The 20,993-nt window shown below is 51.0% G+C and overlaps 1 protein-coding gene across 2 annotated transcripts; it reads right to left on the bottom strand.

Annotated features, from left to right (window-relative positions):
* Positions 1-9,656: 9,656 nt before the first annotated feature.
* FBXO27 (F-box protein 27) lies at positions 9,657-17,077 on the bottom strand. Of its 2 annotated transcripts, XM_045442398.1 has the most exons (6): positions 17,003-17,077; positions 16,371-16,753; positions 16,100-16,211; positions 15,922-16,017; positions 11,241-11,376; positions 9,657-10,264 (listed from the first exon to the last, which is right to left on the bottom strand). In XM_045442398.1, exons 2-6 carry the CDS (start codon positions 16,720-16,722, stop codon positions 10,097-10,099), a joined length of 864 nt encoding a protein of 287 aa, XP_045298354.1. In that variant the 5' UTR covers positions 16,723-16,753; positions 17,003-17,077; the 3' UTR covers positions 9,657-10,096. The 2 variants fall into 2 exon arrangements, with proteins under 2 accessions (XP_045298354.1, XP_045298355.1); XM_045442399.1 differs by lacking the exon at positions 17,003-17,077 and having other exon boundaries at positions 9,657-10,451; positions 16,371-16,819.
* Positions 17,078-20,993: the final 3,916 nt, after the last annotated feature.

Here is a 20,993-nt window from a genome sequence, read left to right as displayed (position 1 = left end):
TGTGAGCAGGTCTTTCCCTGGATCGCTCTCTCAGGCCCGCTAAGCTTCTCTGCACCCGCTCCATCGACCTGAGGCCAAGGCACCTTTACGGCAAAATTATCATCAGTAGGAGCCCCACAAGGCAGCGAGGCCAGCTCGCAACACCGGCCTCAGCTAGGCCCCCAGCGTCCTGGATTTAGCTAGTTCCAGTAGATCCCATGAGCCGTAATGGTCTGTTCTAGAAAGCCAAGTGGCTTCCGCAAGTTTCCGTAGGAACCTCTGTGCCTGGCCCGAGGCATCACCTTAGGCCAGCAGATGCCGGTCACCAATCTGAAGCGGACTGGACAGGACACACAAGGAACAACCCCAGAGGGTACACGGGGGACCCCTGAAAGCAAAGACCCTAGCCTTGTTAGGACGCGCCAAGCAGGACACGCATCGGTCAGGCAGGACAGGTTAACGGGGCCTCCTGCGTGGCCTCCGCCCTGGGCCTTCTCCCCCCCCCCCGCCCCGTCCCCCCCTCCCCCGTCCCCCCAGGGTTGCCAGACGAGTCCTTGCTTTCAGAGGGACCGCCTGAAGCAGGCAGTTCCAGGCACTGCTTTTCCGCGAGGCCTGGTTTGTGAGCGTGGGCACCTGCTGTTGTCGCCCAGCGGGCTCTGTCAGGGGTGACCAGTTGGAGGGACAGACACGGCGGGGGCGGGGATCCGAGTCTGAATTCAAAGCGGTCTGGCAGCTTAGAAAGGCAAGAGCTGGCATTCCCTGGCTTTTCCCGTGGGGGAGGGGAGCAGCGCTTCGGGGAAAAGGTCTCAAAGACACAGACCACTGATGTCTCTCCCTCAACAGCGGTCCCTCCCAGGTACCCAGACTGTGTTTTTCCTTTTTTTGTTACAAAATCAGTGTGGCTGGCTCAGTAATCATTACTTGACATTGTTTCCCCAAACTTTTTAAAAACATTTTTTCAAGTTGATTTATTCATTTATTTAAAACAATTTTTTTCTTAACATTTATTTATGATTGAGAGACAGAGAGAGACAGAGCATGGGCATGGGAGAGGCAGAGAGAGAGAAAGGAGGAGACACAGAATCCGAAGCAGGCTCCAGGCTCCGAGCTGTCAGCACAGAGCCCGACGCGAGGCTTGAACTCACAAACTGTGAGATCATGACCTGAGCCGAAGTCAGATGCTTAACCAAGTGAGTCACCCAGGCGCCCCTTAAATGTTTTTATTTTTGAGAGAGAGAGAGAGAGAGCACAAGTCGGGGTGGGGCATAGACAGAGAGGGAGACACAGAATCCGAAGCAGGCTCCAGGCTCCGAGCTGCCAGCACAGAGCCAGATGCGGGGCTCGAACCCACGAACTGTGTGATCATGACCCGAGCTGAAATCGGACGCTCAACCGACTGAGCCACCCAGGCGCCCCATTCACTATCTTGATAGTGTCCTTTGATGCACACAGTTTTTAACTTTGAGGGAGTCCAGTTTATCTATGTTTTTGCTTCTGTGGCTTGTGCTTTTGGTGCCATATCCAAGAATCAATTGTCACATCCAGGGTCATGAAGATTTACCTCGTTATTTTCTTCTAAGAACTTTATAGTTCTGTGTCTTAGATTTAAGTCTTTGATCCACTGTGAGTTGATTTTTTCTAGATGGCGTGAGGTAAGGATCCGACTTCATTCTTTTACATATGGTCATCCAGTGGTTCCCACACCATTTGTTGAAAAAGCAATTCTCTTCCCATTGGCTGGTAATGATACACTTGTTGAAAATCAATTGACTGTTGGGGCGCCTGGGTGGCGCAGTCGGTTAAGCGTCCGACTTCAGCCAGGTCACGATCTCGCGGTCCGGGAGTTCGAGCCCCGCGTCGGGCTCTGGGCTGATGGCTCAGAGCCTGGAGCCTGCTCCCGATTCTGTGTCTCCCTCTCTCTCTGCCCCTCCCCCGTTCATGCTCTGTCTCTCTCTGTCCCAAAAATAAATAAACGTTGGAAAAAAATATTCAAAAAAAACAAGAAAATCAATTGACTGTAGATATGAGTTTATTTCTGGGCTCTCAGTTTTATTCCACTGATCTATATGTCTGTCCTTATGCCAGTACCACACTGGTTTGATTACTGGAGCTTTATAGTAAGTCTTGAAACCTGAAAGTGTGAATCCTCCACTTTTTTTCTTTTCAAAATTATTTCAGCATTCTGGGGCTCCTTGAAATTCCGTATGAATTTTAGGATACGCTGGTCCATTTCTGCAAAAAAAGGTAGTTGGAATTTTGATAGGGATTATATTGAATCTGTAGATCAGTTTGGACAGTATGGCCGGCCGTCTTACCAATACTAAGTCTTCCAGTCGATACACGTGGGGGTATCTTCGTCCTGCCCCTTTATCCAGTGAGCGGTCTGGAGGACAGCTGCATTTAGTAAACAAGCTGCCTTCCAGAAGTTCACGCATCAGGGGAAAGAGGAGGGAAGCGGAGTCACTGTGAGTTCATTGTTGCAAACCGCAGCTGAGAAAGCAGAACACAAGTCGACAGCTGGGCGACATTCCCCGCCCTACAGGGGTCCAGAGTCCAATCTGTTAGGAGTGCCCACAGGGGTCACAGTCCTGGGACATGACCTTCCCCAGCTTGCAGCCTTTGGCAGGGATCACAAGCTAGTACTGCATTAGAAGTTCGGATCCGCACCAGGAAGAGAGGGCTGAGCAGTAGCTTGATTTTAGACAGTTCCACTAAAAAAGAAGCCTTTTCCTGTGGGCATTCTTAGGTGACCCAGATGGTCCAGCCAGCATCCAGGATGTTTGAACAGCTTAGGGTCCCACAGAGGGGCGTCTTAAATCTGCCAGCCTCCCAGAGTTAAGCCCTGTTCCTTGAGGGCATGCCTGCTTTCCACGGAGCACAGTTCAAGCTGAGAAGGAAACAGTCCACAGCAGACAATGCCAGCTTTTGGCTTAGAGTCAGGTCCAGGCAATTAGGATCTGTGAATTCAGGAATCCAAAAAAGCCAGAGGCTTTTCTTTGGCAGAGGCAGAGCTCTGTGAAGGAACCCGAAGATCTTGTTCCAAGTCCAAACGATGAGAAAAGCTTCCCTAAGCCCTTGGTACCTTATCAGTCTTAGAGCTCAAATTGATCTACCCGAAAGGATACACTCCAAGGCAGTGAGAAGACAGGGAGCGCCTGGGTGGCTCAGTCGGTTGATGCGTCTGACTTCGGCTCAGGTCATGATCTCCCAGTTCGTGGGTTCGAGCCCCGCGTGGGGCTCTGTGCTGACAGCTCGGAGCCTGGAGCCTGCTTGGGATTCGGTGTCTCCCTCCCTCTCTGCCCCTCCCCCACCCACGCTCTGTCTTTCTTTCTCTCAAAAATCAATAAACGTTAAAAAAAAAAAAAAAAAAAGAGCTACCAAGACATGTTAGAACCTTAAATGCATTATCACTAAGCGAAAGAAGCCAAGCTGAAGAAGGCTACCTACTGTATGATTTCAGCCATGACATCCTGGAAGGCAAAACAAAGGGGCCAGTAAAAGATCAGCGGTTGCCAGGGGTCAGGAGGAGGGGGTGATCAAGGAGGCAGAGCAGTGAAACTATCCTGCATGATACTATAATGTGGATACACGTCCACGACTGCGCCTATCAGTATACGTTCGTCCAAACCCATTCAACCCACTCAACGTAGGACATCCAGGCTGAACAGTGGACACTGGGTCATAAGTAAAGTGTGGATGTACACTCATGGATTGTCACAAGAGTCCCTCTCTGGTGGGAGTTGTTGGTAGCGGGGGCGGGGGGTGGGAGCTGGCCTGTGTGCGGGGAGAGGATATAGGGGATCGGGATGGATGCTTCCTGCCCAGTTTCGCTAAGAACCTGAAACTGCTCTCAAAGAAAAATTCTGTTTAGGGGCGTCTGGATGGCTCAGTTGGTTGAGCCTCGGACTCTTGATTTGGGCTCAGGTCGTGATCTCGTGGTTCGTGAGTTCTGTGCCGACAGCGTGGAGCCTGCTTGGGTTTCTGTCTCTCCCTCTCTCTCTCTCTCTCTTGCCCCTCCCTCACGGGCTCTCTCTCTCTTCCTAAATAAATACATAAAATGAACTTGAAACATTTTTCAAAAAAAAGAGAAAAATTCTGTTTAAAAAAAAAAGAACTAACAATCAAAGGCAAAATAAAGACTTTTTCAGGTATACGATATATACGTGTGTGTGTGTGTGTGCACGCACCAGGCTGGAAAATCAACAGCCACGGAGGGTCGGGCATGTGATTTCCACAAGGCCTCATCGGCAAGCTAAAACTGTTCCACATGTTATCTGCTTGTAGACTGAAGATGGCCTCTATTTTCATATCGTCTCCTTTTCTCCAAAGGCTCTAATAGGCCAAAATTATAGCAAATATCATTTACGGAGCCTTGTACTCGTTCTGTTTCCAATACCCCCATTGGCGGCAAAAACAAGACAGTGTCTCACACACACACACACACACACACACACACACACACACACAGACATCTTGTTTTTTGTAGCTTTCCCTGACCTGGATAATCTCTCCAGTGTATATTACAAGCATATGACATTATATTGTTTCGTATTCTCTCACGAGATGGTCTGTGGGGTGTGGGGGTGCAGGCACAAGGGGAGACAGAGGAGAGGCTCAGGAAATCAGTTTATTACACTCACAGGTCCCAGAGACAGGAGGTGTGCCGCACAGGGCCACATGGGAAAGACACAGTGTGGCCAGGAGGCGAGAGGCGAGACCTAGGTGGGGGAAGGTTTAGGCCACCACTTTTGTTGGGGCGTCCTGGGGAAAGGCAGGGCAGGGTGAACCATTTGGGACCGGTCAGCGTGCATGATTTCACGACTCAGACTACAGGGGTGGTTCCTAGTTGCCTGGCACCCAGCCCTGGGGTGGTGAAGCGGAGGAATATTGCCCCCAGGGGTGCTGGAGCCACGTGGAGGAGGTCTGGCTCTGGATTGGTTTGTTTTCCTACCACAGGCAGGCTCCTGTAGGGTTCTTTGTGGTCTCTAAGAATCGGCCAGGAGGCACACTGTCTCCCCAGTCAAGAAGGTCTTTTAAGCCGTCAAGCTGTCATAATAAACAGAAAACACACACACACACACACACACACACACACACACATATGGGTATATATACATGTACGTAGACATTGATCATTATTTTAATCATACATCCAGATGAAATGGCCGTTAAAATACAAAGCCATTTTCCAAATTTCCCTTTTTCTTTGAGATATAATTGGTGGATAGCATTGGAAGAAAAGAAAGGAAGAAAGAAGTAAAAGAAAGAAGGAAAGAAAAAAGGAAGGAAAAAAGGAAAGAAAGAAAGTGAAAGAAGAAAGCAAATAAAGAAAGCAAGCAAGCAAAGAAAGAAAAAGAAATAATTTAGCATTTAATTCAGCATTTACCAGGTTAACATCACGGCTGCTCAGAGATCCTGGTGGGGTAGGAGGGGCTGCTGTGGCCTCCAGGCTGAAGGGCTGGCAAGTTTCTTTTCCATCGTGCTCCCTTGGGCTTACCTAAAACTTTGATCCACCCGGGGAATGGATGTAACCAGTTGTCCTCCCACTTAGAGGAGAACACAAGGCAAACTTTCAAACCTTTCAGTTCCACTAAAGTCTGTCTTTGGGGAATTTGGCCCCTTTCTCCTCCCACCTAGAGGAGACAGCAACTACAAACTAACATTTACCTACTTTTTTTTTTTTTTTTTTACGTTTTATTTATTTTTAAGAAAGAGAAAGAGAGCACGTGCAGGGGAGGGGTAGAGAGTGAGGGGGACAGAGGATCTGAAGCCGGCTCTGCACTGACAGCAAAGAGCCCGACGCGGGGCTCAAACTCCCCAACCGTGAGATCATGACCTGAGCCGAAGTTGGACGCTCAACCGACTGAGCCACCGAGGTGCCCCACGTTTATTGGCTTTGACCCCAAACTCATCGGGGGGGGGGGAATGTTTGGGCCTTTTCTCCTCCTGCCTGGGAGAAAGTGGAAAACACCCAAGGCATCACCAGGCTGAGTTATTTTCTTCACCGTGGCTGGCACCTGCCCAAGTCAGTGAGGGGATCCTGTGGGCCAACTCCCCAAGGGTGGGGCCTATTGTTTTAATTGCATAGGTGGCTTATCTCTTACAACAGACATCACCTAGGTGTCTTCAACCCTCACTCCTCTCCCTTTCCCCCAGATATTTTAGTCAGGATCTTCAGCCCCACCGCCGCCACCACTGTGCGTGCGTGTGTGTGTGTATGTGTGTATAATCCCAAGATGACCCTCATGCTCAGATATTTGCCAGAAACGCTCCTGAAACTCAGTATATAGTTATACTCCCTCCTGAGACTGACCGCAGTGGTGTAATTGCAGGCACAGCTAGATAATAAGGGGGAGAGACACAGACAGCCTGGAAGAATCAATGTGCCGGTTCCTCGTGTCCTCTCCCTTCCCTGAGGGGTCACACGGAGTGTACTCCTGACCCAGCAGGTGTGTGATATCCAGGGAAGCTCGTCAGAGACTCAGGACCCTAGGGTTTCCCAGGGTTGGGGGGGGGGGTCCTGGCTCGTACCCAAATTCCAAACTCCCAGAATGAAAGCAAGCGTTTACCATCAACCATACTAAATATTTGTGCAATGAGCCACCCTAACCGGTTAGGTCATGGCAGGGAAAACTTCCAAAATTCACTTTCCCAGATGTCAGCCCTGAGCCAATGTTGCAATCAGGCTTCTCTCTCTCTTAATTAATTAATTAATTTTTTAAACGTTTATTCATTTTTGAGACACACAGAAAGAGTGCAAGCAGGGGAGGGGCAGAGAGAGAGGGAGACACAGAATCCGAAGCCGGCTCCAGGCTCCGAGCTGTCAGCACAGAGCCCCCCGCGGGGCTCAAACCCACGACCCGTGAGATCATGACCTGAGCCAAAGTCAGACACTTAACCAACGGAGCCACCCAGGCACACTGCAATCAGTCCTTTTTAAGGGGAGGCCAGCTAGGTTAGCTCTTTGGGGGCAGTCACTGAATTGACATGACCGTCATGGTTTGCATTGCTATATGGTAGTCTTACAGGAGAAGGACCTCATACATAGAGAATACACACTCAAGAATTTTGCTGTGATGATGAAAATGTATTAGGTGTTTCAGGGGCAAAAAATCTTTGTGCCATACCTACAACTTCTCTGTTAAGTTTGAAGTTGTTGCAAAATATAAACATATTTAAAAAATAATATGGAAGAGGGGAGAATCCATGGGGATGTGGATGGAGGACTGGCCATAAGTTGGTTAAACTGTTGCTGGGAGATAGATACACGGAGGTTACAATACTCTTCTCTTTGCTTTTGTTTATATTTCAAATTCTCCATGACAAAATAAAATAAGCGAACACTCTGTCGGCAAAGATGCCTTTAAACATGGTTATTTCTGGGGGCGCCAGGCTGGCATAGGGCATGTGACTCTTGATCTCCGGCTTGTGAGTTCAAGCCCCACCTTGGGTGTAAAGATCTCGTTAAATAAATAAGTAAGTAACTAAATAGGGGCGCCTGGGTGGCTCAGTCGGTTAAGCATCCGACTTCGGCTCAAGTCATGATCTCACGGTTCGTGGATCCAAGCTCTGTGCTGACAGAGCAGGGCCTGCTTGGAATCTCTCTCTCCCCCTTTCTCTCTGCCCCTCCCCCACTCTCACTTTCTCTCTCTCTCTCTCTCAAAATTAAATAACCTTTAAAAAAATTTACAAACATAAATAAAAATAAATAAAAAGATTAGTTCTGGGGGGGTGGAAACTGCATTGGAGGGCACTTTCCATGTCTTCTTGTATTTCTTCTAATACACATACACACTCAGAAAAAGAGAACTACAGGTAAGCAAAATAAATACAAAGTCACCACTACCAGAGATCATCATGGCAGTAACCCCGTAACCCTGTAGTTCACTGGATTTTTTTTTTTTTTTTAATTTTCAGTAAGCTCTGTGCCCAACGTACGGCTTGAACTCACAACCCTAGATCAAGAGTCACACGCTCTACTGAATGAGCCAGCCAGGTGCCTCCATAGTTAATATTCTTATTCCTCTGCATATATACACCTATCTACCTACCTATATACACATGCACATTCAGAAGGTACTCCAGGATAGAAATACGTGCATGCACGTGTGTGTGCATGAAGTAGTATCATTTAACTTGGGAGGCACACACACACACACACACACACACACACGTAGGTGTATACATACAATATATGTGCCAAAGTTAAATTAAATTATATGGCTGCTTGGAGTGCCTGGGTGGCTCAGTCGGTTAAGCATCCAACTTCGGCGCAAGTCACGATCTCACAGTTTGTGGGGTTCAAGCCCTGCGTCGGATGGTCAGGCTCTGAGCTGACAGCTTGGGGCCTGGAGCCTGCTTCGGGTTCTGTGTCTCTCTCTCTCTCTCTGTCCCTCCCTCACTCGCGCTCTGTCCATATCTCTCTCTCTCTCTTTCCTTCCTGTAAATGTTTTTCATATTCCTCATATCCAAATTCCCCCAGTTGACCCAAAAATACTCTCTAGAGCTGAATTGTCCAAACCAGTCTTTACTCCAGGCCCACACACTCCATCTGGTCACGACTCTTAGGTCTGTTTCAACCTGTCACAACTCCTTTTTTAAGAAACTGGCAAAAAAAAAAAAAAAAAAGAAAGCCGCTTCTGGGCTCGTCTGGTTGCCTCTTTGCCGGTGTTTCCCTCCTATGGCAAGACGGGGCTGACGGCCTGACCCTCCAAGCGAGCAGTTCCGGGTGGAATACGGTGAGACCCACTTCATGTGGATCACATCAGAACTCCCAGAACATCTAGGGGCGCCTGGCTGGCTCACTCAGTAGAGCACGCAACTCTTGGTCTGAGGGTTATGAGTTCAAGCCCCACGCTGGGTGTAGAGATTACTTAAAAATAAAATCTTGGGGTGCCTGGGTGGCTCAGTCGGTTGAGCGTCCGACTTTGGCTCAGGTCATGATCGAGCCCCACATCGGGCTCTCTGCTGTCAGTGCAGAACCTGCTTTGAATCCTGTCCCTCTCTCTTTCTGCCCATTCCCCCGACTGCGCTCGCACTCTCTCTCTCTCAAAAATGAACATTTAAAAATAAAATAAAATAAAAATAAAATCTTAAAACAAAGAGAGAGAGACCTAGAACATATCACTGACCCACCAGCAGTGAGTGAGCCGTGACCCTGGACTGGTGTGAGGACAGCCTAATCCTGGCTCCATCTAGAAAGTTCCAGGGGCACCTGGGTGGCTCAGTCGGTTAAGCATCCGACTTCAGCTCAGGTCATGATCTCACGGTTCACGAGTTCGAGCCCCATGTCGGGCTCTGTGCTGACCACTCAAGAGCCTGGAGCCTGCTTCGGATTCTGGGTCTCCCTCTCCCTCTGCCCCTCCCCCACTCATGCTCTGTCTCCCTCTCAAAAATAAACATTAGAAAGTCACAACTGTGTTGCCAGTGTGATTACGGTACCTACATCCACTGTCTGCCTAATACTTTTGACCCTGGTTGAAAAGCTTTGTCTGAATCGATGGTTTCCTTGGGGCTTGGGAAATAATACTGTTCTAACTCTTCCGTTCTTTCCTACTAAAACACCTTCTATTGGGATTTTCTTCTGTAGTTTTCCCCCTCCACCGGGACAGTTTGTTTTTTCGGACCAAGTAGTAACCAAGACAGTAACATTAGACTCGTATCGAAAAGATCCGAGGTACTTTTGGCAAAATAATAAATTTATTACATATGGCCAGCAAGGTAGCCGTTGCGGATATATTATTCTCCCAACGTTCGCGAAACGTTTCAAAGTAAAAAATAATTTTATACACCACACAATCCCAGGGGTCCTTGAGGATCTCCAAACGTTTTTTGAGCTAGTTGACTTTCAACTGCGAGATCCGGTCCCAGCCCCGAAGCTTCGGGAGGTGAAGTTTGCCACCCAAGGTGGCTGGAATCTTCCCAGCCACAAGGACGAGATTCTACTTCAGAGATGAGGGGGGTGCCCAAAAGGGACCAATGAAACCCCCGAAGCAGAAACAAGAGGAGACAAGGGTAGAGGGGGGCTGGGGTTGAATCAGAGGACCTCCGGGGTGAGGGTGAAGAGCCCTCTCCAGGACCAGCATTCCTGGGTGCTCACCTGTGTCGCCCCCCTGCCCTACAACAGCAGTAGGTAGATGTGATGGAGGAACGTTCTTCCTTCTAGTAGTTTCCAGACCCTGAAGAGGGGGCCCAGCAGGACCCTTGAATGGATTCTGGAGTATCCAGGATGCCAGGAGGTACATGACCTTGGTTCATGAGAAGGCCTGGCCAACGGTCCCAGGTTCTGGAAGGCATAGGTCAGGTTGTTTTGCAAGGATAGCGCTCGACTAAGACAGACGGGCCCGCACGACCACGCTGGAGTTGGTCACACGAGCTCCATAGTGACCCGCCCAGAACTGCGTGTCCTGGCCCCAATGTTCGAAGGACACAAAGCGGACGCCTATCTTGATGTCAGAGAACACGTGGGTGACCTGCGGGTAAAGGAGAGATCAGCCCGTTGTGCCACGGCCTTCTTCTCGAAAGCTGGGAGTGGGGCTCTCTGGCAGGTGGAATCACACGGTTCCTCATTCTAATGCCCGTCCCCTTGAGCCTGGGTGGGTCTGTCTGTAACCCGGAGGGTGGCGGAAGTGATGCTAAGTGACCGTCGCCAAGTGAGTGCCAAAGCTGGGTCAGAAAAGGCAAGGCAGCTTCTCCTGCATTCTCTAGAACCCTCCTCGAGGGATCCTGAGCCACCAGTAAGCAGTCTGGCTGCCCTGAGGTGGCCATGCCACGAGGAAATCCAAACCAGCCCTGGCAGAGACAACGCACAACAAAGCTCTCTGGGACTCTTGACGAAGCCACCAGCCGCTGTTCACACACACGGGAACCAGAAGCACCCAACGGAGCCCTCCTTATAGAAACCACGAGAAGATGGGGCGCCTGGGAGGCTCAGTCAGTTGAGCGTCTGATTTCAGCTCAGGTCGTGATCTCACAGTTCGTGAGTTCGAGCCCCGTGTCCAGCTCACCGCGGTGGGCACGGAGGCCGTGGATCCTCTGTCCGCCCCCCCCCCCCCACCCCCAGCCCCTTCCCCGCTCCCTTGCGCATGCGCTCTCTCTTTCTCTCTCAAAAATAAACATTAAATAAAAGAAAGGAAACCACAAGAAGTACCAAAATGACTGCCGTTGACGTAAAGCCACTAAGTTTTGGGGTCATTTGTTATGCAACAGATAACCGTCCCAGGCCCCACCGCCCTCTCCCCGTGTCCCTGTCAGAGACTCACCTGAAAGCAGACGTTGTTGTTCCACTGCTGGATGGGAACGGGCATAGCAGAGAATTTATCCAGGACCGTCTGGTTGGCATCTAGAAGTTGGACAAGGAGTCGGTACATACAGCCACTGTCGTGTCGGGCTCCCCACCTGTGGAGGGAGGGAGGCCTTGAAGGCTGGACTAGCCCACTTGTCTCTTTGGGTGTCTGCCTGCCTCCCCCCCCCACCCCCGAAATGGTCTCCCCATGTATGCAAATCCAAAATTTGCATACACAAATTTTGCAGCACGCCCAGCGTCCCCTGGGAGCTTGGCCCCACCGCAGACCCCATGAAGCAGGATCTGCATTAAACGGAGTTCCCCGGCTGGTCTGCAAGCACATCCGTTTTCTGAACAGTGACCTGGAGCACTGGTCTTCAAGGCACCTCCTCCCATAGTATTAAGGCGACAATGGAAAGTGCTCTTTCTACGTTTAAATGGTGGCAAAAGATGTACCACTGTCCAATGTATACACCGACATTTTATTTTTCCATTTCGTTTTTATTTAAAAAAATGTTTTTAATGTTTATCTGATTTTGAAAGAGAAGGACGGAGCATGAGCAGGGAAGGGGCGGAGAGAGAGGGGAACACAGAATCCGAAGCAGGCTCCAGGCTCCAGGCTCCAAGCTGTCACCACAGAGCCGGATGCGGGGCTCGAACTTATGAACCGTGAGGTCATGACCTGAGCCGAAGTCAGCTTAATCCACTGAGCCATCCAGGCGCCCCTGCATGTTGATATTTTAAAAGATAATTTTCATGTCAGTCATTTAAAACGACCAGGGGAGGGGTGCCTGGGTGGCTCAGTCAGTTAAGTGTCTGACTTCAGCTCAGGTCATGATCTCACAGTTCATGAGTTCGAGCCCCGCATCGGGCTCTCTGCGTTTAGCCCAGAGCCTGCTTTGGATCCTGTGTCTCCCCCTCTCTCTGCCCCTACCCCACTTGTGCTCTCTCTCAAAAATAAACAACAACAAAAAAAGAAGCCAGATACACATTATATGTCATAGGACTCTCTGTCTCGACTACAAAAAGGGACAAAACTTACCTATTCTAACAGAATTCAGGATGGCAACTACCCTCGGGTGCGTAGTGATGGGAAAGGGGCTGGTAACACGGATGTGTTCACTTTGTGATAACTCACTGAGCTGCACACCTAAAATATGTACACTTAAAAAAATAAAATATGTACCCTTTTGATGCTAGAAGTCAAAGTTTACAACTTAAGGGTAACGGACTACAAAAATACACAAATAAGGGGCGCCTGGGTGGCTCAGTCGGCTGGGCGTGATCTGGCAGCTCGTGGGCTCCAATCCCGCGTCGGGCTCTGTGCCGACAGCTCAGAGCCTGGAGCCTGCGGCGGATTCTGTGTCTCCCTCTCTCTCTGCCCCTCCCCCACTCATGCTCTGTCTCTCTCTCTCAAAAATAAACATTCAAAAAACTGAAAAAAATACACGTAAGTTTCTTCCTTCAGAGACTTCACATTGTTCTTAGAATCAGACGTCCACTCTCCATCGGCCACACAATTTTGTCCTCATGTGATAGTGACGTTTTTATTTTCTCCTGACTTTTTGGTTGCCCTTTCACACTGCTCTATGCCAACCGCATACCAAAATGTGTATGTGAATAGAAATTGATGGGGGGGGGGGGCACCTGGGTGGCTCAGTCGGTTAAGCATCCGACTCTTGGTTTTGGCTCAGGTCAGGATCTCACGGTTGTGAGATCGAGCCCCGTGCCCAGCTTCGTGCTGGGTGTGAAGCCTGCTTAAGATTCTGCGTCGGGGCGCCTGGGTGGCTTGGTGGGTTAAGCATCCGACTTCGGCTCAGGTCATGATCTCACGGTCCGTGAGTTCGAGCCCCGCGTCGGGCTCTGGGCTGATAGCTCAGAGCCTGGAGCCTGTTTCAGATTCTGTGTCTCCCTCTCTCTCTGCCCCTCCCCCGTTCATGCTCTGTCTCTCTCTGTCCCAAAAATAAATAAACGTTGAAAAAAAAAAAATTAAAAAAAAAATAAATAAACGTTAAAGATTAAAAAAAAAAAAAATTAAAAAAAAAAAAAAGATTCTGCGTCTCCGTCTGCCTCTCTCCTACTTGCATTTGCTCTTTTTCTCTCAAAACAAAACAAACAAAAAACAAAAAACAAAAACAAAAAAAGAAAAAAAGGAAGAAGAAAAGAAATTAAAAATTTTTCTCCTGTGACCATAAAGCTCTAAGCGTTCACAGTTTTCCTTTGGGACTGAATTATTACCCAGTAGTGGTTCCCGGCCTTTGCTGTGGATTGGTATCATCTGGAATTGTTGAAAAGATATTGCACAGAAAAGAATTTAGCCTCGTCCCAAGGTACGGATGGCCTCTGCTCTCAGCTTCTGGGAGGTCATCTCTGGGCCTTTGGAATATTATGGCTGCCGGGAGTTACCTCTGTCTGCCTGGGGACCTTGGGTCATAGTGGATACCCTACCAACAGGATTCCAGCGCCGGCTGGCCGCATCCACAACAGTCCCACCGTGGCAGCTAGCCACTCCAGAAAGACCCAACAACGTGGCTCAGGACACGTCAGGCAACATCCGTTGACCGGGAGGCTGAGACGAACCACATGATGAAGCACCGACAGAAATTCTGGTGCTTGGGTGCACTTCCCAGGTCGGCAAGTTTCCATGTACACAGTCACATGGATGTACAGGACAGTAATGCATCCTGACTCCGTGACCAGGGAACGATAGAAGGTCTGGGTTTGGTACTTCCCGTGGACGATGCCGGTTAGGTTTTCCTTGTAATAAACTGTAATCACATAATAGTTTGGTGAGTTCTAGGAGTCTTTCCTGTGAATTACTGAACCTGAGGGTGGTTTTGGGAATCCCCCAGACCTGCAGCGGGCGTCAGAAGTAAGGATGGTCCTGGGGGTTGCAACCCTCTAATTTTAGTCAGCTCGAAACTTCTCACAGATCCTGATACCTGGCTGTCACCCCTAGACACTCTGATTTCATTGGTACGGAGGGTGACCTGGGCGCTGGGAGTTTTCAATGCTCCTGCGTAACGCAGAGCAAAATTTGGGACCCGCTGATTATTACAATCAAATGGTACACGGTTGACCAGAACAGCACACAGGCTACAAAAGTTTGAGAACTAACGATTACATTAAAAACCAATTTTATTGTAAATTCCACCCCCCCCCCCCCAATGAGATGGATTTGCAGGGCGGGGGGAGTTACGGTGCCTTTAATTAAAAGTGAATTAGGTAAGGCTGAAATTTCAAGCGGTCACTCTGCCTGACTCTCCAGAAGTCTTTACATCCGGGGGGGACCACACACCCTAGTGAGGGGCTTGGTTTTTCTGTAAAAACTGGTGGACTGTGAGAAAGGGCCAGGAAAGGACAACCATATGATGCTCCCCCCCAAGATGTGATGTGTAGCTGATAATTTTAGAACAGGGAACACAGGGGCGCCTGGGTGGCGCAGTCGGTTAAGCGTCCGACTTCAGCCAGGTCACGATCTTGTGGTCCGTGAGTTCGAGCCCCGCGTCAGGCTCTGGGCTGATGGCTCGGAGCCTGGAGCCTGTTTCCGATTCTGTGTCTCCCTCTCTCTCTGCCCCTCCCTCGTTCATGCTCTGTCTCTCTCTGTCCCAAAAATAAAATAAACGTTAAAAAAAAAAATTAATTAAAAAAAAAAATAAAAGAACAGGGAACACAGCTGTAACAGATCTGGAACTGCCTCCCTTAAAAATTATCTGGGTCATGTATCCCTTGAAAAGTCTTCAGGTACTCCAATTTCTTGTTTTTTTTTTTTTTTTTAATTTTTTTTTTTTTCAACGTTTATTTTTTTTGGGACAGAGAGAGACAGAGCATGAACGGGGGAGGGACAGAGAGAGAGGGAGACACAGAATCGGAAACAGGCTCCAGGCTCTGAGCCATCAGCCCAGAGCCTGACGCGGGGCTGGAACTCACGGACCGCGAGATCGTGACCTGGCTGAAGTGGGATGCTTAACCGACTGCGCCACCCAGGCGCCCCGGTACTCTAGTTTCAAGACCATCACTACAGAGCACGATGAGCTCTGGAGTCAGAGGGGTCTGAGCCTCATGCCAGGGCTCACCGAGCCCTAGCTGTGCCACCAGGGCAAATTGCCTCCTCTTTCGGAACCTCTCAAATGCTCCTGAAACTCTCGTAAAGATCTGAGGTCTTGAAATACACATTCTCACAGGATCAAGCCTCAAAAAACAAAACGCTAAAACAGTTCACGCTTATAAAGCGCTGGCTATGTACCTGACATGTAACCCTACCTTGTAAAGATGGGGAAACTGAGGCACACGGTGACTCACCCAAAGCCAGAAAGTTGCAGAGCCACGATCCGGACTTGGAAAGTCTGGCTCCAGAATGTAAACTTAGCTAACTATCCTCCAGAGTGCCTCCTCCTATGGCAAGGAGCGTCTCATTCACAGACCAGACCGGTCTGGGCCAAGTCCTCGGTACTTGGATTCCAATCTGGCATCTTGCAATCCAGTTCCCCGGGAGAGGGGTGGAGGAGGGGAGGGGTTAAGTCATTGGCCTCCCTGATCTTCACTTTATCTGTCAGGGTTTGCTACAGAAGGCCTAAATGAAGTCACCCATGCAATGGTCACGGCGCCGCGCAGGTGGTCAGAGCTGAGCAAAGGGCTGTTTTTATCATCATACTCACCAGTCGGAGACACAAATCTCAATCTTGCCACTATCTAGCAGCTCTGGCCATAAGCCCTCCTCCTCCAGGTCCAAGACCTGCTTCTTCCGACACCAGCTAGTAAAGAGGGAGAAAGGTCACTAGAACTGGCAGGTCTTGCTCACAACGGCCCTGGCCCTTGCGGGGTAGGGGCATTCACCTGAAGGAAGACACGAAGCAGGTCTGCGAGGGGGCCCCAGGCACCGTTGACCTGTTTACCTCCACCACCCAGCCGTCCCCACCGTGCTGCACCATCCATTTCCGGAGGCCTTCTGTTAAATAAAAAAGGCTTGCGCCCAAGTTCCTCGCCCGCCCACCAGCCGGCCGCCGCCTCCCACCGGCTCCGATGAGGCTCCGCCCCCGGCCCCTCCCACCGGCTCCCCGGAGGAAGACCCCCCACCCCCACCCCCCGCCCAGCCTGCGTTCCCCACCCTGGCCGCAGGGATTGCGGATGAGGTTGCGTCCGATCGGTCGGCGCTCGCAGAAGCGGCCCAGGAGGCAGGGCCGGCCGTCGCGGGCGGGGGGCAGGCAGCTGCGGGCGAGCGGCAGCAGGGCGCCGTGGTCCCGGGCCAGGATGAGCAGCCACAGGGCCTGGCCGTCCACCAGGGCGCGCCAGCCCCGACACACCCGGCGGCAGCACCCCAGCAGCGTGCGTGGGGGCACGTGGCTCAGCACCACCAGGAGCAGCTCGGGCGGCAGTTGGCTCAGGTCCAGCGCCTCCTCGGGTTCGGGCTCCGGCGCGGGGACCCGGGCGGGCCGACCCCTGGAGGCCGAGGCGCCCATGTTCCCCACCCCGCGCCAGGCGCGGCGTTGACTGCGGGAGGGTAAGGTCGAGGAGTCAGGGGCCCGCAGCCACCGCGGCGGCGCGCGCGCGCGCGCGCAGCCTCCGCCGGCCCCGCCCCCGCCCGCCGCACCCCCGGGCCGCCGGCCACCTCCTCGGCCCCGCCACGCCCCGTCTCAGTCCCCAGGTGCCGAGCCCCAGGCTCCCGACCCATCCTTCCCCGCAGCCTCTCCACCCCGCCCCGCGCCCCCCTGCCAGGGCCGGCCAGCCCCCGAGTCCCACCTTGGGTCTGCGCCGGGGCCCCTCGCCCGCTAGCCCTCACCTGTCCCCTCGCACCCCCCTCCCCTCCTCCACCCTTTTACGCGCCGGCCCCTCCCTTCTTCGCCAGCTTTCCCACTCCCCGCCCCATCCTCCCTCTGGCTGGTTGGTCCCCGCGCTCCCCTCCCTCCGGCCTCCCAGCGCTCCCCCGCCCCCAGCCAGCCCCTCCCTCCCCATCCCTATACTTGCCGGATCCCCTCCTTGGGGGGGGGGGGGGTCTTCCCACGGTGGGAGAACCACGGATCCGGACCTGACGCCGCAGACGGGGGAGGGGTGGGGGCCTCCGGGATCCTGGGTCCGTCCGCACCCTCTCGCCTCTTGGAGTGTCCCTTAACCCGGCCGGAAGACGCCTGGCGAGGAACAACTGCCGTTATTTTGGTTCAGGAATCCGGGCGGGAGGCCCCCTATCGCTTGGACTGCAGTTATTTTGGTCAGGCATCCGGGAGGGAGGCCTCACGCCCGTTCACTCCTTTAAAAATCCCCATCACCTTTATGGCGGGGCAAGGTTAGCCCCATTTCGCAGGCGAAAACAGGTGGGGTAGGAGCCAAACGCGTATCTATCTGGCTCCAAAAATGGGTGTTCTCACCAGAAGTAACTCCAGCCAAGCTTTACGGAGCGTTTTACTACCAGTCAGGGTAGCAACCCCCTGAGGTAGGTACTGCTGTGTGCCCCTTCACAGGCGAGAAAACAGGCGGGCAGACTTGCTTTGTGGTCACCCGGCTAGCAGGTGACAGAGCTGGGATTTGAACCCAGCCAGACTGGCTCCAGAATCCCTTTTAACCTCTATACTAAGTCTATCCCAGTAAGAGCGAAAGGTAAGCCACACATGTAATTATAAATATCAAGAAATAAAACCAGACATGGATCCGTGTCCACGTGGAGCTTATATGATGAACAGAAGACATAATCAGCAAATTGTAGAGTGTTGGGGAAATAATTGAAAATACAATCTCCTGCCAATCCCGAAAAGCCTCTCCATAAACAGAAAAGAATGAAGCAGTTTTATCATTAAGCTTTAAGCCAGACTACAGTGCAGTGGGGCCATGATGAACAATAGATCTGACATGCAAATTACATAGTGTGTTAGAAGGTAATTAACGCTGTGGAAGAATAGACTAGGGAGGGCAATAGGCACCAGCAGCCCGGGTGGGAGACCCTTAATTCTGAGACACAAATTGACTATTACACTGGCCTGTTTCCTTCCAATGCATACATTTTCAATAAACTTTTGGTGTTTTCAAACCCATCCAAAAGTGGGACAGAGTAAGGAGCACCCAACTCCAGCTCCACAGTTACTCCTGGGCTGTCTGATTTCAGTTCCACTCCTACCCGCTTGCTCTCCCCGCCCCCCCCCCCCCCAATTTGAAGCAAATCCCAGCCATTACACCCTTCTGTCCATAACTGAAATTGTTGTTTTCACGGAAGAAGTAAACTGCGGAAATCTCTTTGATGATGAACTTATGAAAATTGGTTATGACCCATATGTGAGCTCAGAAAGGTTCTTTTTTTTTTAAGATTTTTTTTTTTTTTGAACTTTAAAAACAAAGTAGGATAAAAGGACAACACTGACAAGTCAGATTCCTTCCCTTCCCCAGTTCTTCTCCGAGGCAATCTCTGTGAACTCCTGGAGTTACATCCCAAGTTGTACTCTGATTAAAAAAGAAAAACAGGGGCGCCTGGGTGGCTCAGTGGGTTGGGGAGTCTGACTCTTGATTTCCGCTCCACTCATGATCCCAGGGTCATGGGATCGAGCCCCACATTGGGCTCCGTGCTGAGCGTGGAGCCTACTTAAGATTCTCTTCTCTCTCTCTCTCTCTCTCTCTCTCAAAAAAAAAAAGAAAAGAAAAATAAGGTGGGGCACCTGGCCGGCTCAGTTGGTAACGCGTGCGACTCTTGATCTCAGGGTTGTGAGTTTGAGCCTCACGTTGGATGTAGAGATTATTTAAAAATAAAATCTTAGGGGCGCCTGGGTGGCGCAGTCGGTTGAGCGTCCGACTTCAGCCAGGTCACGATCTCGCAGTCCGTGAGTTCGAGCCCCGCGTCGGGCTCTGGGCTGATGGCTCAGAGCCTGGAGCCTGCTTCCGATTCTGTGTCTCCCTCTCTCTCTGCACCTCCCCCATTCATGCTCTGTCTCTCTCTGTCCCAAAAATAAATAAACGTTGAAAAAAAAATTAAAAATAAAATCTTAAAAACAAATATAAAGAAGTCCCTACCGTCTAGAAGGTAAGGTAATAGTGATTACAGAATAATGGCTCCCAGGAGGGTGGTGGTGTGCCAAGAAGCCCAGGGGCCATTTGGGAAAGCTGTGGGGGCATTTTGGTGCCACAGGAATGGGGGAAGGGTGTCGCTGGGAAGTCACGCACAGGACAATGTCACTCAGCAGAGAACTGTCCTGGATTCCTCCTCCTCATTGAGGTCCTCTGCGTTCTCACATAGGAGGAGGAAAGCCTGTTAACCTGAACCCAGAAACCAATTCCATTTTGCGTGTGAATATGAAGTGTGTTAACACAGTTGTCCCAGAATTCAACTCCTGGGTCAATTGGAAGACCACTTGGCTGGGTGGGGACTTGAGCCGTTATTCTTCAATTCACAAAACCAGAAAATCTCTGAATCTAGTTTTCTGGAGCTTCAGGGATCCCCACAGAGGGGGAGGAGTATCCTGGGGCTATATCGAATCCCGGGGGTGGGGGGAGGGACTTTGAAAACGCAGTTTCTGAATCATCAGGTCTGCCCGGGTGACAAGTTCCCAGGGGATTTGGAAAATTGTGTCTCTCCTTTTGTCTCACCTTTTACATGATACTTAGGGTTATTTTATTAACATTTTAAGAATTATCTGTGGAGGCAGGTTTCATTATCCAAGTATTTCCTTTCAAAATAGTAAAGGCAGCTTGGGAAATGATCTACTATACATATCAGGGCGTTGGCTCTGATGGGGATGGGGTGGGAAGGGCCTCCTGAACGGGGGGGGGGGGAGGGGGGGGTACGGGGCATCTCTCCCCAGGAGGTGTGTTTGGGAGGTTGTTGGGGGGGGAACCTGCCAAGCCAGTTTGGAGAAATAGAAAACTCTGCAACCTTGGGGCATTGGGAGGGAGGCTGCACGATTAATTCCAAGGGCATTGAAGGCTCGACAGCTTGGCTCCCATGCCCCCACCTCTTCTGTCCAGCCACTGGCTGTATTTTGATCCCAGGAAAGGAAACTTGACAGTGAATTGGTCTTTTGTAGGGAGGGAAAGTGGGAGGGAGCAGGTGAAGGGTTAAAACTCTGCTCTTTGCGGGGCGCCTGGGTGGCGCAGTCGGTTAAGCGTCCGACTTCAGCCAGGTCACGATCTCACGGTCCGTGAGTTCGAGCCCCGAGTCAGGCTCTGGGCTGATGGCTCAGAGCCTGGAGCCTGTTTCCGATTCTGTGTCTCCCTCTCTCTCTGCCCCTCCCCTGTTCATGCTCTGTCTCCCTCTGTCCCAAAAATAAATAAACGTTGAAAAAAAATTAAAAAAAAACAAAACTCTGCTCTTTGAAGGGTGGAGAGGTGTCTGGACCGAGGCCAACTCCCCAAGGTAGGATTTGTCCGGACAGCCCTCAATCGGGGATAATCTAGCTCCTTTCTTAAGGCGATTCAGACCTCCGTGGACCGCCCACCTTTCCCTAGGGCAGGGGAGAAGCTAGGACCTCAGCGTAAAGCCCTCTAGGCTCTCCACACAATCTCTCGGGGGTCGCCACGCATCCCCAAATAATAAACTAAAGAGCCACAGAACCCACAGACCTTCTTTGCCCTCAAGCAGTAATACCTCCAACTGAAGCCACACTTCGATGTAATCAAGACCTGAAGGAAAGTTGGACCAGACCCAGTTTTCAAGGTTCAACACACCAACAAAATAAGCGGCTCAGAAGGATCAAAACAGCAGCCTGCCTGGAGGGGGACCACACCTAGCAGCCTTTGAAAAGAAATGGGGCCAGGT

Source organism: Leopardus geoffroyi, chromosome E2 (assembly GCF_018350155.1).
Source record: "Leopardus geoffroyi isolate Oge1 chromosome E2, O.geoffroyi_Oge1_pat1.0, whole genome shotgun sequence".
NCBI classification, from domain to species: Eukaryota; Metazoa; Chordata; class Mammalia; order Carnivora; family Felidae; genus Leopardus; species Leopardus geoffroyi.
This window is presented reverse-complemented; position numbering and strand designations above follow the sequence as displayed.

Excerpts from the sequence above, each read along its gene's own strand:
- FBXO27 (XM_045442398.1), bottom strand. The coding sequence starts at position 16,722 with ATGGGCGCCTCGGCCTCCAGGGGTCGGCCCGCCCGGGTCCCCGCGCCG. Across the intron at positions 11,377-15,921 it reads GAGATTTGTGTCTCCGACTG|GTGGGGAGCCCGACACGACA; the intron begins GTGAGTATGATG and ends CTCCCTCCACAG. Across the intron at positions 10,265-11,240 it reads ACAACAACGTCTGCTTTCAG|AACCTGGGACCGTTGGCCAG; the intron begins GTGAGTCTCTGA and ends TATGCCTTCCAG.